The sequence below is a fragment of the Choloepus didactylus genome, chromosome 7, assembly GCF_015220235.1.
Source record: "Choloepus didactylus isolate mChoDid1 chromosome 7, mChoDid1.pri, whole genome shotgun sequence".
In the NCBI taxonomy this organism is placed as follows: Eukaryota; Metazoa; Chordata; class Mammalia; order Pilosa; family Megalonychidae; genus Choloepus; species Choloepus didactylus.
The window spans coordinates 83,897,442-83,908,536 of record NC_051313.1 but is presented as its reverse complement, the minus strand read 5'-3'; the positions used below and the strand labels follow the sequence as shown (position 1 = coordinate 83,908,536).

The 11,095-nt window shown below is 36.7% G+C and overlaps 1 protein-coding gene across 4 annotated transcripts in view; it reads right to left on the bottom strand.

The window, feature by feature from the left end:
* Window positions 1–213: 213 nt before the first annotated feature.
* COL9A1 (collagen type IX alpha 1 chain) overlaps window positions 214–11,095 on the bottom strand; it is a 126,550-nt gene continuing 115,668 nt past the window's right edge. For all 4 annotated transcript variants that reach the window (XM_037843735.1, XM_037843737.1, XM_037843738.1 and 1 more), the window contains 2 exons: window positions 7,965–8,042; window positions 214–1,113 (listed from right to left, as the gene is read on the bottom strand). In XM_037843735.1, the coding sequence (XP_037699663.1) occupies window positions 929–1,113; window positions 7,965–8,042 (263 nt within the window). In that variant the 3' untranslated portion in view covers window positions 214–928. The remainder of the gene's footprint in view (window positions 1,114–7,964; window positions 8,043–11,095) is intronic.

The following is an 11,095-nucleotide window of genomic DNA, read 5'->3' as shown; positions in this document are numbered from 1 at the left end:
AAAAGCCCATGAAGCTCTCCCCCAGCTCCCATCCTAAAGACATGTTGGAACTTCTGTCACAAGGTAACACCCACAGGGGAACAGTCAGGGCTTTTTAACTTCTCTGTGAAGAAAAAGCACAGATATTATAAACATATACCTATATAAATAACAGTAATTTTCAGAATTTCAATGTGTGGAAATATGAATATTTCAAATATTCCAAACATGGAAGAGATTCAGAAACCATATTTATTTCTTCTTTGGTACAACCAGAGATGTTACCTCAAACCTTTAAAATAAATAATCTTATCAAAAAAACTTATGAATGCCAGGATATTAAAATTCCTTCTTTGCTTCCACAAGGAAAGCCTCAAAATGGGTTTGGGATACAGCACATTTCACCAGAATTTTGGGCGGAGTATGGAACCAACATGTAATGTAAGAAAACCATTGTAACTCCAGGAAGCACATTGGTGGGGACTGTTAGCACCAATTTTATTGAATGTAGTGGAGTTTCTTCATAACTAGTCCAGTAGACCTCTATATAGCTGAAACCATGATCTGAGAACAACATTTAAATAGAAAAAGAAAATAACTACTGCAACTGAGGGCAACCAAACCGTTGTTCTTATTTATTGGCACAGTGGCCCAAGGTATATCACATATGTATAGCACACTAAAGTTCAAGATCCTGGGAACAGGATTATAAATTTATTTAAAGGGAGGTTTTTGTTCTGATTACTCTGCCATCTTCCCTCCAAGGGAAAGGAAAGAGGATTTACTGAATAGCACCATCATTCTAAATCTGATTGTCAAGTAGGATCTCTGTAACAATATTGAAGGTAATATACACTGTCATCTTTAGCCCCGGCTTCAGGTGGTGTTTCTCCTCCAAGGTCCTTTGCCAGGCATGGCATGTGCAGACAGCCATGCAGCACTAAGCCTTTCACTGATCGGGCCCTTTGCTAAACGCTTGCTGACCAGCTTGCAGGATGCAGGAGGCTGGCTCGCAGAAACCAGGAGGGCCAGGAGGGCCTGGGGGACCGGGGACACCAGGAATTCCTGCCACTCCTGGGGGGCCTCGCTCGCCATCCCGGCCATTTTTCCCATAGCTGGCAGGGCCTGGATCACCTGAAATACACAAAAGGTTGCACATGTGAAGAGAATTCTGTGGCTGCAAACTGTCAGAAGGCACTGGATCCTCACAGCCCAGCAGTGTGTGGATAGGGGCTTAATAAGTGCTTTTGGAAATGATGGATGATGGCGATGGTGAGGATGTTGAAATCCCTTCATTGGACTCGGGTTTTACAGAAATTAAGAGCAGAAAGGGACCTTAGCATCATCTAACTCACATTTCTATCTGTAAAGTGGCATGTCCAATATGGTAATCTCTAGCCACATGTGTCTACTGAGCACTGAAGTGTGGCTAAGTCAAATGGAGGAGAGCTGTAAGTGCGAAACACACCAGATTTGGAAGACTTCATATGGAAAAAGCATGTAAAATATCTCATGAATAATATTTCTATTGATTCCATAGTGAAATGATTATATTTTGGATATAGTGGGTAAAAGAAACTTTATTATTAAAATTAATTTCACGTGATTTTTTTTTTAATGTGGCTACTAGAAAACTTAAAATTACACACGTGGCTTATAGACATGACTCTCATTATATTTCTATTGGGCAATGCTGCAGTAGTGGCATCCTCTATTTCTAATAGGGGGTCAATATCAAGACAGGGAGAAGTATAGCTAAGTAATTAAAAGCAGAGATAGACTGGCTGTAAATTCTAGATCTGCCAGTTACAAATAGTGTGACATTAGGTGAATCACTAACCTGTCAGTTTTTTCATCTACCAGATGGGAAAATGCCTTTCCTATAATTAAATTCAGTGCCTGAAAGCACCTGCTAAATGGGGACTGTTACTGTTATTACTGTTATTAGAATAATATTAGCTAATGTCTTCTAGAAGACTGTGCCATGCCTCCCACAGAATTGTGGATTGTATGGTCACCCAATGGAGCACATTCTCTGAGGCATGGCATCAGGTAACAAAGAGGAATTTCTGCTTTAGATTTATCCCTCATACCAGCAATGCTTTCATATTATTATTGGAAAGGTAGCATAGAAAATCAGGGTAAAAAAATCTTTACATGCCATGAAAATACAATATAGTATTATAGAGATCCTCATTCCATCGCAGCCATCTTAGCTTGGCCATTCAGCCGAAAAGTTGGAAGCCAAATCTATATGTTCAATTACATATTTTCTTAAGTTTACTTACTTTCCTTCCCTCTCAGTGATTTTTAGTTTGCTTTCTCTATTTTAATGGTCGTATTACATATGCCTTTTGTTGGGAGCTCTCTCACATACTCTTAAAAGGAATGTAGGTAGAGATGCTTTTTACATATAACATCTCTTTCTTCGTTTATGCTTACAATTAAACCCAAAGAAAGCAATATTATAGGGCAAAACATTAATACATTCTAAGGGAGGATAGTTATTTTTTCACTCTATCCATCTCAGGGCTCCAAAGAAGCAGATATGTAAGTAAATTCTCCCTAATTTATCCCACAAGCCTTCATTCAACTATATTAAGTCATGATGAAGCAGATAGTTATGTGTTTTCCTCTAAAGATAAGGCTCTTGAGAAAACTTTTCCCTAGTCCACAGCATCTATGGATAAGGTTTTAGCAGAACTATGCCTTTAGCAGAGCCTATTCAGATCTCTGACACTGGGGACAGCAACAAAAGTTATGCCAATTTTATAAGGTTAAGAAGATGGGCTAGATCTAAATGCATGGAAAAAATTATTTTCATGTACCTTGTCAGTAGCAGTGTTTGCACTGAGATATTTCATGCCTGCCTTAAAAAATAAAATCTAGATTAGAAGAAGAAAAAGCCCAAAGGAGAGGTCATAAAGATATGACCACAAAGGCTAGGCCAGTAATGTAGATCAGGAGTTAGCAAACTATAGCCAGCCAGCCAAATCCTGTTTTTATAAATAAAGTTTTATTGGAACACAGTCATGCTCATTTGTAGACATATGGTCTATGGCTGCTTTTGAACTCCAAGAACAGAGTTAAGTAGTTCCAACAGAGACTACATGGTCAGCAAAGCCAAAACAAAACAACCACCAAAAAAAATCTGATCCTTTACAGAAAGTTTTTTGATCCCTGATATAGTGAAGAATGAACCTAGATTAATAAATTCCCTGTTTACTTTACTACAAGAAAACTGATAGCGCGAGTGTAATGAAGGTTGGCCGCTGATACTCCACATTGATGTTGGGGAGACAAGAAGGAGGAGGGAGGCCTGCGGTGGACTGGAGAGTGGACGCTGGCAGCAGCTGTTCTAACAGCAGCCACGGGGGTATATGGGCCAGTGTTCCAGACCTTATGACTTTTTTCAAGAGAGCCAAGAAGATGGATTTTTAAAAAATATCTCTCGATTTTTAAATGTTAGCAATTAATTCAAATTTTTATTTAATATTTATAGATTCAGCCCCTGTTTAGAGCCTTAAATTTAAGGGAATTTATTCTCCAGTATACAAATAATATTAAAAAGAAGGAAAGCTTTTTTGGGTTTTCATATTTGGTTTCCCATCCCAACACATTCCAGGAAAGATTTTTTCACTTGCTGAGTTTATTCCAGATTCCTGCTCATCCTCTGAGGAAAGAGTTGTTGAAGCCAGCCTCTCTACCCTTGATTTATTTTATGAAAAGCACTTCTAGTCCAAGTGTTGCTTTGGCAAATGCAGCAATTTACCCTCTGGAGTTTTTGATGATGTCATCATCTTCATTATCATCATCATCTCCATCATCATCACCACCAACATTTATAAATTGCTTTCTGTTTACCATGCACCATGCACTCTGCTCACTATTGATCCCATTTCCCTCAGGTGTAAACTGAGACTTAGGAAGATCTAATAATTGTCATGGTCAGACACCTAGAAAGTGTTGGAGCTGGAGAAAAGGATCCTTAACCAATATCCTAACCTATCTGCATGCTCATTCATACCTATTGGTTTGCTAACTCTGCAGATTTGCTAACTCACAGGCTGTGTGTGTGTTTGTTTATGTTTTGTTGTTGTTTGTTTAGTTCATTGGGCTTGGATAGACAAGAAAGCACAAAAAGCCACAATAGCCCAGAGTTGGCCTTGATTCTTCCAGAGCTCTAACTCTCATAACCAATTAATGACATTTTTCTCAAGTTTTGCCTTGTAGGAATGGCCAGAGAACAAACCAGGCTTAACATAACAGACTGTCAGAATCTGATGAGCTCTCAAGGATGCTCTAAGCTTATTGTATGGGAGCCTAGGTTTTGGGTAACACTATGTCATAGTCCAAATCATTCAAGATGTGAATTTGGCTCGCTATGGCTGTTCACAAAAGGGACATAATGTTTAGCTGGAGCAGTTGCATTAACAAATGTCCATAAACTACTTTGCAACTCATCGGGAGAAGATAGAGCATGGATCTGAAGTCCTTTAACTGGCGTGCTTCATGGATGTGTTAACTATACTAACTGCCTAAGGATTACATGGTGTTCTGAAATTTCAAGGACCTATGAAAATGTTATTACCAAACATTTCATGATTTTTATAAATGAATGTCTGTCATTCTCTGTGCAAACACTAGAGAGTAGTCACATTACATTGATGGAGGACAATCCAGGCTGGAACATTCTGAAAGCAGCAGCAGCTTACCTAATTCATGCTACAGAATGAAAAGGACTGTGTAAGCAGCCTTAAAAACAAAACAAAACAAAACCTGCAAATAATTTTCTGCATAAAATAGGATTCTTCATTAATCCACTGATTATGTAATTTTTTTCTGTAGATGTCAGGGATTTCTCACATTTCTCACCTTATACTGAGCTTACTTGTGTGGTATTTGACAAAAAAGTATATGTTTAAGGATTGATTTAAAGTCATTTATATAAGACCTACACACACACACACACACACACACACACACATACACACACACACAAATAAAGCTGCACCAATGGAAATAAGATAATGGCTACTACAAAACTTAAGCCTAAATTAAAGTATCTTTGGTTATGTCCACCCAATATTCACAAGCAAAGCTCACCTATCAGCAAAGTCTGCACAAGAAAACGGAAAAGCCCAGTAGCCTAGTGTATATGTATCCAAAAGCTCTGAACACGTTCCTGCAGTGAGTCTTACTGAAGGTTCCCGCAAGTCCTAAAATTCTATTACTGTTATGTTTGTGAGAAGGTGGAAATCACATTCCTAATCCCATTCCAAGCTGTACCAGCAAAATAAAAATGACCCACTTTTTCAGTGAATAATTAACCAGTGAAATAATTTACTGTGAACCGAGTACTTCGGATTTGTGATTTGGAGCTGAAGTAAGTTTTTGTGGAGGGAGAGTCTGAGGTATCAGAGGTGGTGCCAGTAAGTGATGGTGTCAAGATCTGAACACAGGTTGTCTGGTTGCAGAGCCTCTGCTCTAAACAACCCACTTTCAGGATATTAGCTTTAAGGAATGAATGACCCCAAATACTCTTTTCTCAAGGACTTGACTGACCTAAGAAATTGTTAGCTGAGCATATGCATGGAGTAGACAAGATAATGTGAGCTGACTTAAGAACCAAAGCCCCCACCTGGTGCCTTTGTACTCAAACAAGGAGTGTGGAAAATATGGACCCTTGCGGGTTGTTTGCTAAAGCACCTACAAAACTGTCTAGCAGCAGATTCGTCTTCTCCAGAGGCTGCATGCTTTTGAAAGCTAGCCTAAATTTTTAAAAAATAATCTGGAATTCAGATTTTTCACTAATGAGTGTCAAATATCCTCTTGATTATGACATAACAAAGGCCTGGGAAAAGAAAGACCAGAGAGGTGATAAAATAGTAACTAGAAGAAGGAAAGCAAGGCAGCAAGAAGGAAAGCAAGGAGAGTGGGATTCCATGGAAAGGTCAACATGAGAAAGATGGAAGACAATGAAAGATGATCAGTGAGAGAAGAGTGCCCTGGGGTCAGGACAGAGAAATCAAAGGAGGGAGATGGATTTAGAGGTAGTTTCAGGAAGGGAGTGGCAACAAGTAAGGAAAGGCAGAAAGGAAAAGGAAAAGGGCAGAAATTGGGGGACTTGAAAAAGGGAGTCCACAAAATATTCTAACAAATCAGATTTAAGCACTAAAGTAAAATCCAGGTATAACACTTTTTTTTTTTTTTAATAAGGGAGAAGATATGAGGGCCAGGTCGAGCTGCCAGAGATGTACTTGTCCTGCCTTACCATTTCGCCTACACATGAATGAATGCCTGATGTGTTAAAAAGCAAATCAGTGAAGCCCCTCTCTGAAGACACGGCTAAGCAGGAAGGTGCAGCCCGCTTACCCCAACCAGACTCCTCCAGGTGGTTTACTGCATGTGGGAAATAATACGCCCCCCGTGGCAGTCTGGGACACTATATATAAAGATCCGGCCTTCCTCAATCTTCCCATTTTTAAGCTTAAAATGTGGTTTTCCATCAGATTTTTCTCTAAGAGTCACAGAGACTATAATATATTTTCAATAAAGGAAGACATTCCCAACAGGGCAAGTCACTGGTCCAAGTATTAGGTGATTTTTCAACAAAATGGGAGGAAGGGAAATTGTCAGGTTATCTATAAATATATAGATAATTTAGTTAATTGTGATACTTTATAAGCTTTAAAACTTCCTATGACTACTACTGGTAGTGGAGAAAAACACTTGGTAAATTCCATTTCCTTTTCTCCCTCTCTTCTAAATATCCATCAATGAATCCAGACTTTATCATATACTACAATCTTCTTGTCTTGGTCCCATTTAGTTCTAACCAGATTTCCTCTTCCTCTTCCTATCATAAAATCCACTACTAATTTGTGAAAACATCTTGACCAGACCACGAATCTCAGTTTTAGAAAGGCAGTCTTTGAAGTATTTCCAAATGTTACTCATATTTTTAAATATTTTTTTACATGAGAAAGCAATCCCCAGGAGCAATGAAATGGGTAATTAGAAAGCAATGATGGTTTTGGCTACAATTATAGCTGTCATTAAATATGTAAGCCTCTGGCAGAATTAGAGAACACAATTTTCCCTAAACTAAGTTCTCCAAATTTACTGTGAGAATCTGCATCACCCTTTTTCTGTGCAACCTCTCTCACCTCACCTGTCCTCAGCCCCAGACACCTAAGGTTTGGAGAGCCTTCCTGAGTCACTGCCTCAGCAGCTCTAAGAGGGAGTTTGCCAGGAGGCTGCTCTTGAGCTGAAATGGCTTTCTGCCCTGCTATGCTGCTTCTGTGGTTGGGCTTGTTTATGTCCCAGCCTCATCAACTCTGGCTACAGAGTAGCCAGTGTGTAAAGAGAGAACAGAATGCCCAGTGAGAGAACCAGGCTCTTCACACAGAGGCTACTCTGTCACCTCAGTCGACACAGCTGTGATTTGTGGCTCGTGTGAGGCTCCTTGCAGCTATGAGCAGAAATGTTCAGGTTTATTTTTTTTGGAATATGGGTTGTTGGTGGGCCTGGATGTTTGAAAGGGAAGCCTTTAAATAAAATTCATTACTCCCTGTGCACTATGAATAGTAGAAAAGTTGGATAGTTTTCCTTCTGCTCTGGCTTTTTAGTTTTAAAAACAAAAAGACAGGAACCTATCAACTGGGCTAGAACTGGATAAAACCCCATTCATTCAGAGTATTTATTACAAGTGCAGTGTGGAAAGAACTTGACACTATTGTTTTTAAAGCGTCTGTTTAAGAAATTAATATTTCAAACCCTTTTCTCATAAAGAACACAGACATAATTTACAGATTATTTAATTCTTCATTAAAGCTGGTCTTGAAACATCTATGCCAGCCATTATTGAGTATCACTTGATATGTGTAAGTAATCAATTAGCAATTCTTTTAAAATGTTATCCAATTCAGACTGCCTACTTGCTGCCAATTTCTCCACCTCATCCTGACAGACAACCCACTTACCTGGGAGTCCTATAGCTCCAGGCAAACCTTTGGGACCTCTTCCTGGAGGGCCACGCTCCCCCTTTTCTCCCAGGTCACCTGCATTTTATTTTTTAAAAAAAGTTATTTTTTTATATGTTTATAAAAATAAAATTCCCTATTTTAAAACATTAAACAAAGCCAAAATTCAGAAATCAAAAGGTCATGAAGTTGCCAAAAACCAGATTATAGTAAATATTAATACAGCAAATGAAAACTGAATTCATCACATTAATAGATTTAAGGAAAAGAATCAAGTGATCATATCCATAAATGCTGAAAGGCCATTTAACAAAATTGAAGATGCATCCTTGATAAAATATTGAATAAAATAAGAATCAATGACTACCTCTTTACCATGATAAAAATATAGCTATCTTAACCCAAAAGCAGTGTAATATTTAATGGGAAACATAAAAGTAGTTACACTAAAGCCAGAACAAAATAAAAATGCCCACTTTATCACTATTATTTATCATTGGGTTTGAGGCATTAAAAGCATCCTTTTTTGCAGGTAATATGACTGTGTATCTGAGAACCCTAGAAAATCAACTCAAAACTCACTACACACAATTGAGAATCCACTAAAGTTATAGGGTACAAACTGAATATAAGAATATCAATAATTTTCATGCATTGAAACAACAACCAGTAATATGACAATGAAAAAAAGATACCATTTATATTAAACTTAATAAGAAATGACAAGTCCAACATGAAAAATTCTTTAACATTTCTAAAAGATAGAAAGAAAACTTGAAAAATGTTCTTAAATAGAAAGACAACATCATAAAAAGTTGTTAGTCCTCCTTAAGCTGATTTATAAACTCACAATAATTCCAACAAAAATTCAAATAGTATTTTTTTAAAACAGAAAAGGTCATTCTGAGGTTTGTATAGATAATACATAAAACAGAAGAGCCACAAAACCTCCAAAAGGAAAAGCAACATGAAGGGGATTAACCCTACCAGCCACTTACAGCCTCAATAATTAAAACACTGTAGAGCTAGCACATGAATACACAGACTAGTGAAACAGAAGAGAAAGTCCAAAAACAGGCCCCAAACAAATAAGAATTTGGTTTACAATGAAGGTGGCATCTTAAAGTGGAAAAAAAGGCAAACAATTCAATAAATGTTCTTTAAAAAAGTAGGTAGCCATCTGGAAAAAAATTAAGTTGGGTCCATACCTCACACCATATTCCCAGATAAATTCCAAATGCTTAAAATATTTAAATTAAATTTAAGAATCAGAAGAAAATAAAGGAGAATTATTTTATCATCTTAAATTTGAGTTGGTCTTTCTGATTCAAAACATAACGAGTTCCTAAAATCAATAAGAAGAGGTCAACACAATCAAAAATGAATAAAATATATGAGTAGATAGTTCATTAAAAGGAAATAAAACTGGCTCTTAAATCTATGAAAAATTCCTTTTCTTCACTCTCAAAATAAAATAAATGTAAATTAAAAACAGGGATACTATTTTTAATCTATATGATAGGCAAATATTCCAGTTTGATTATATATATGTTAGCAAATGTGTGGAGAAATATATCTTACACATTGCTGATGGGATTGTAAATTGGTACAATCTCCTTAGAGAGTAATTTGCAATATCTATCAAAATTACAAATGGGAGTACCATTTTACCCGCAATTTCATTTCTAGAAATTTATTCTAGAAAGTATGCTGAAATTTTGTACAAAAGTGAAATATGTACAATGTTGTTTGCTACAGACTTGTTGTAATACCAAAAGATTGGAAACAATCTAAATGCCCATTAAAAGGTTAAATATATTATGGTACTTCCACAGAATGAACTACTATGCAGCTGTAAAAAAGTATGAGGACGATCTTTAGTGCTGATGTGGAAAGATCTCCATAACATACTGTTAAGTGAAAAAAGCAAGGTCCACATCACTTGCTGAAAGGACAATATGATTTGTTTTGAGAAGGATATGAGGAGAACATATATTCATATATCCTTGTATATTATCCCCTCTTAGGACACATGAGGAACTAATATTAGTGATTACCTATTGAGAAGGGGAGAGGAAACAAACAGATAGGATCAGAGGTTGGAGAGAAACTCTTCACTGAATTCCTTTTTATATTTTAAAAACTTTTTGAAAAATGTAAATTTAGTATTGCCAAATATAAATTAATGTGTTTAAAATGTGCTGTCACAAGTGCCTAATCTCACTACTGACTCACTATTTATATAAAAAATACTTTGAATTGTGACTAACCATAGCATTTGCAAGATATGTGCAAGACAGTTGATTGAATCTGGGGATATGCAGCCACAGAATAAATCCACATTATATTACTGGCCCATGCAGAGACCAAACCCAGAAACTTGGCCTCATTAATATAGTGTCCTAATACCTTAATTAACCAGTTCTAAACGATTCTACTGATCTTAGTAGAAGGCATTATTCCACTATACCATTAGTATAGTAGTATAGTAGTATATTATTAGTCTACCCTGCTATTAGAAGATGCAATGCCATTCTGCAACAAATTGTAGACATAATCTTTTTTTCCAAACATCGTATCAGACCAATCTCATTCAACAATGAGTCATCTGTTATAATTTTTAAAACAGTCATGTACACAACAAAAATAGGAAGAAAATGTGTGCAGCCATCTGCCTATCAAATAGTCAAAAATCTCTATTTATGAAATGTTTAGTCTCCATACTTTGATTTCAGCTGTGAACATCCTTGTGTGAGTGTTTTCAATGAATCAACTACATTTTCAAAACAAGTTAAATTAATATAAATTTCATGCAAGTATATAGCTCAGGTTTGACTAGCATTCACTTAAGCTATAGTTCTTTTACACCCATCATCAGTATGGCTTCACTATCCTAGGAAGACTGACAATTATTTTAAAAACTAACACCTTAAGCACTCTCGGTAATTTAGCAATTTAAATGTCAAATCACTGTAATTCTGGAGGCTTGCAACGAGAAAAGAATCGCTCAATGTGCCACATTTTCTCAAGATAAGAGATGGAGATTATAAATTAAAATGTAGCTTTTGCACTGATAGTGAAAGATAAACTTATTTACGCATAACATGCAGTCACACTGACTCTAAAATGTC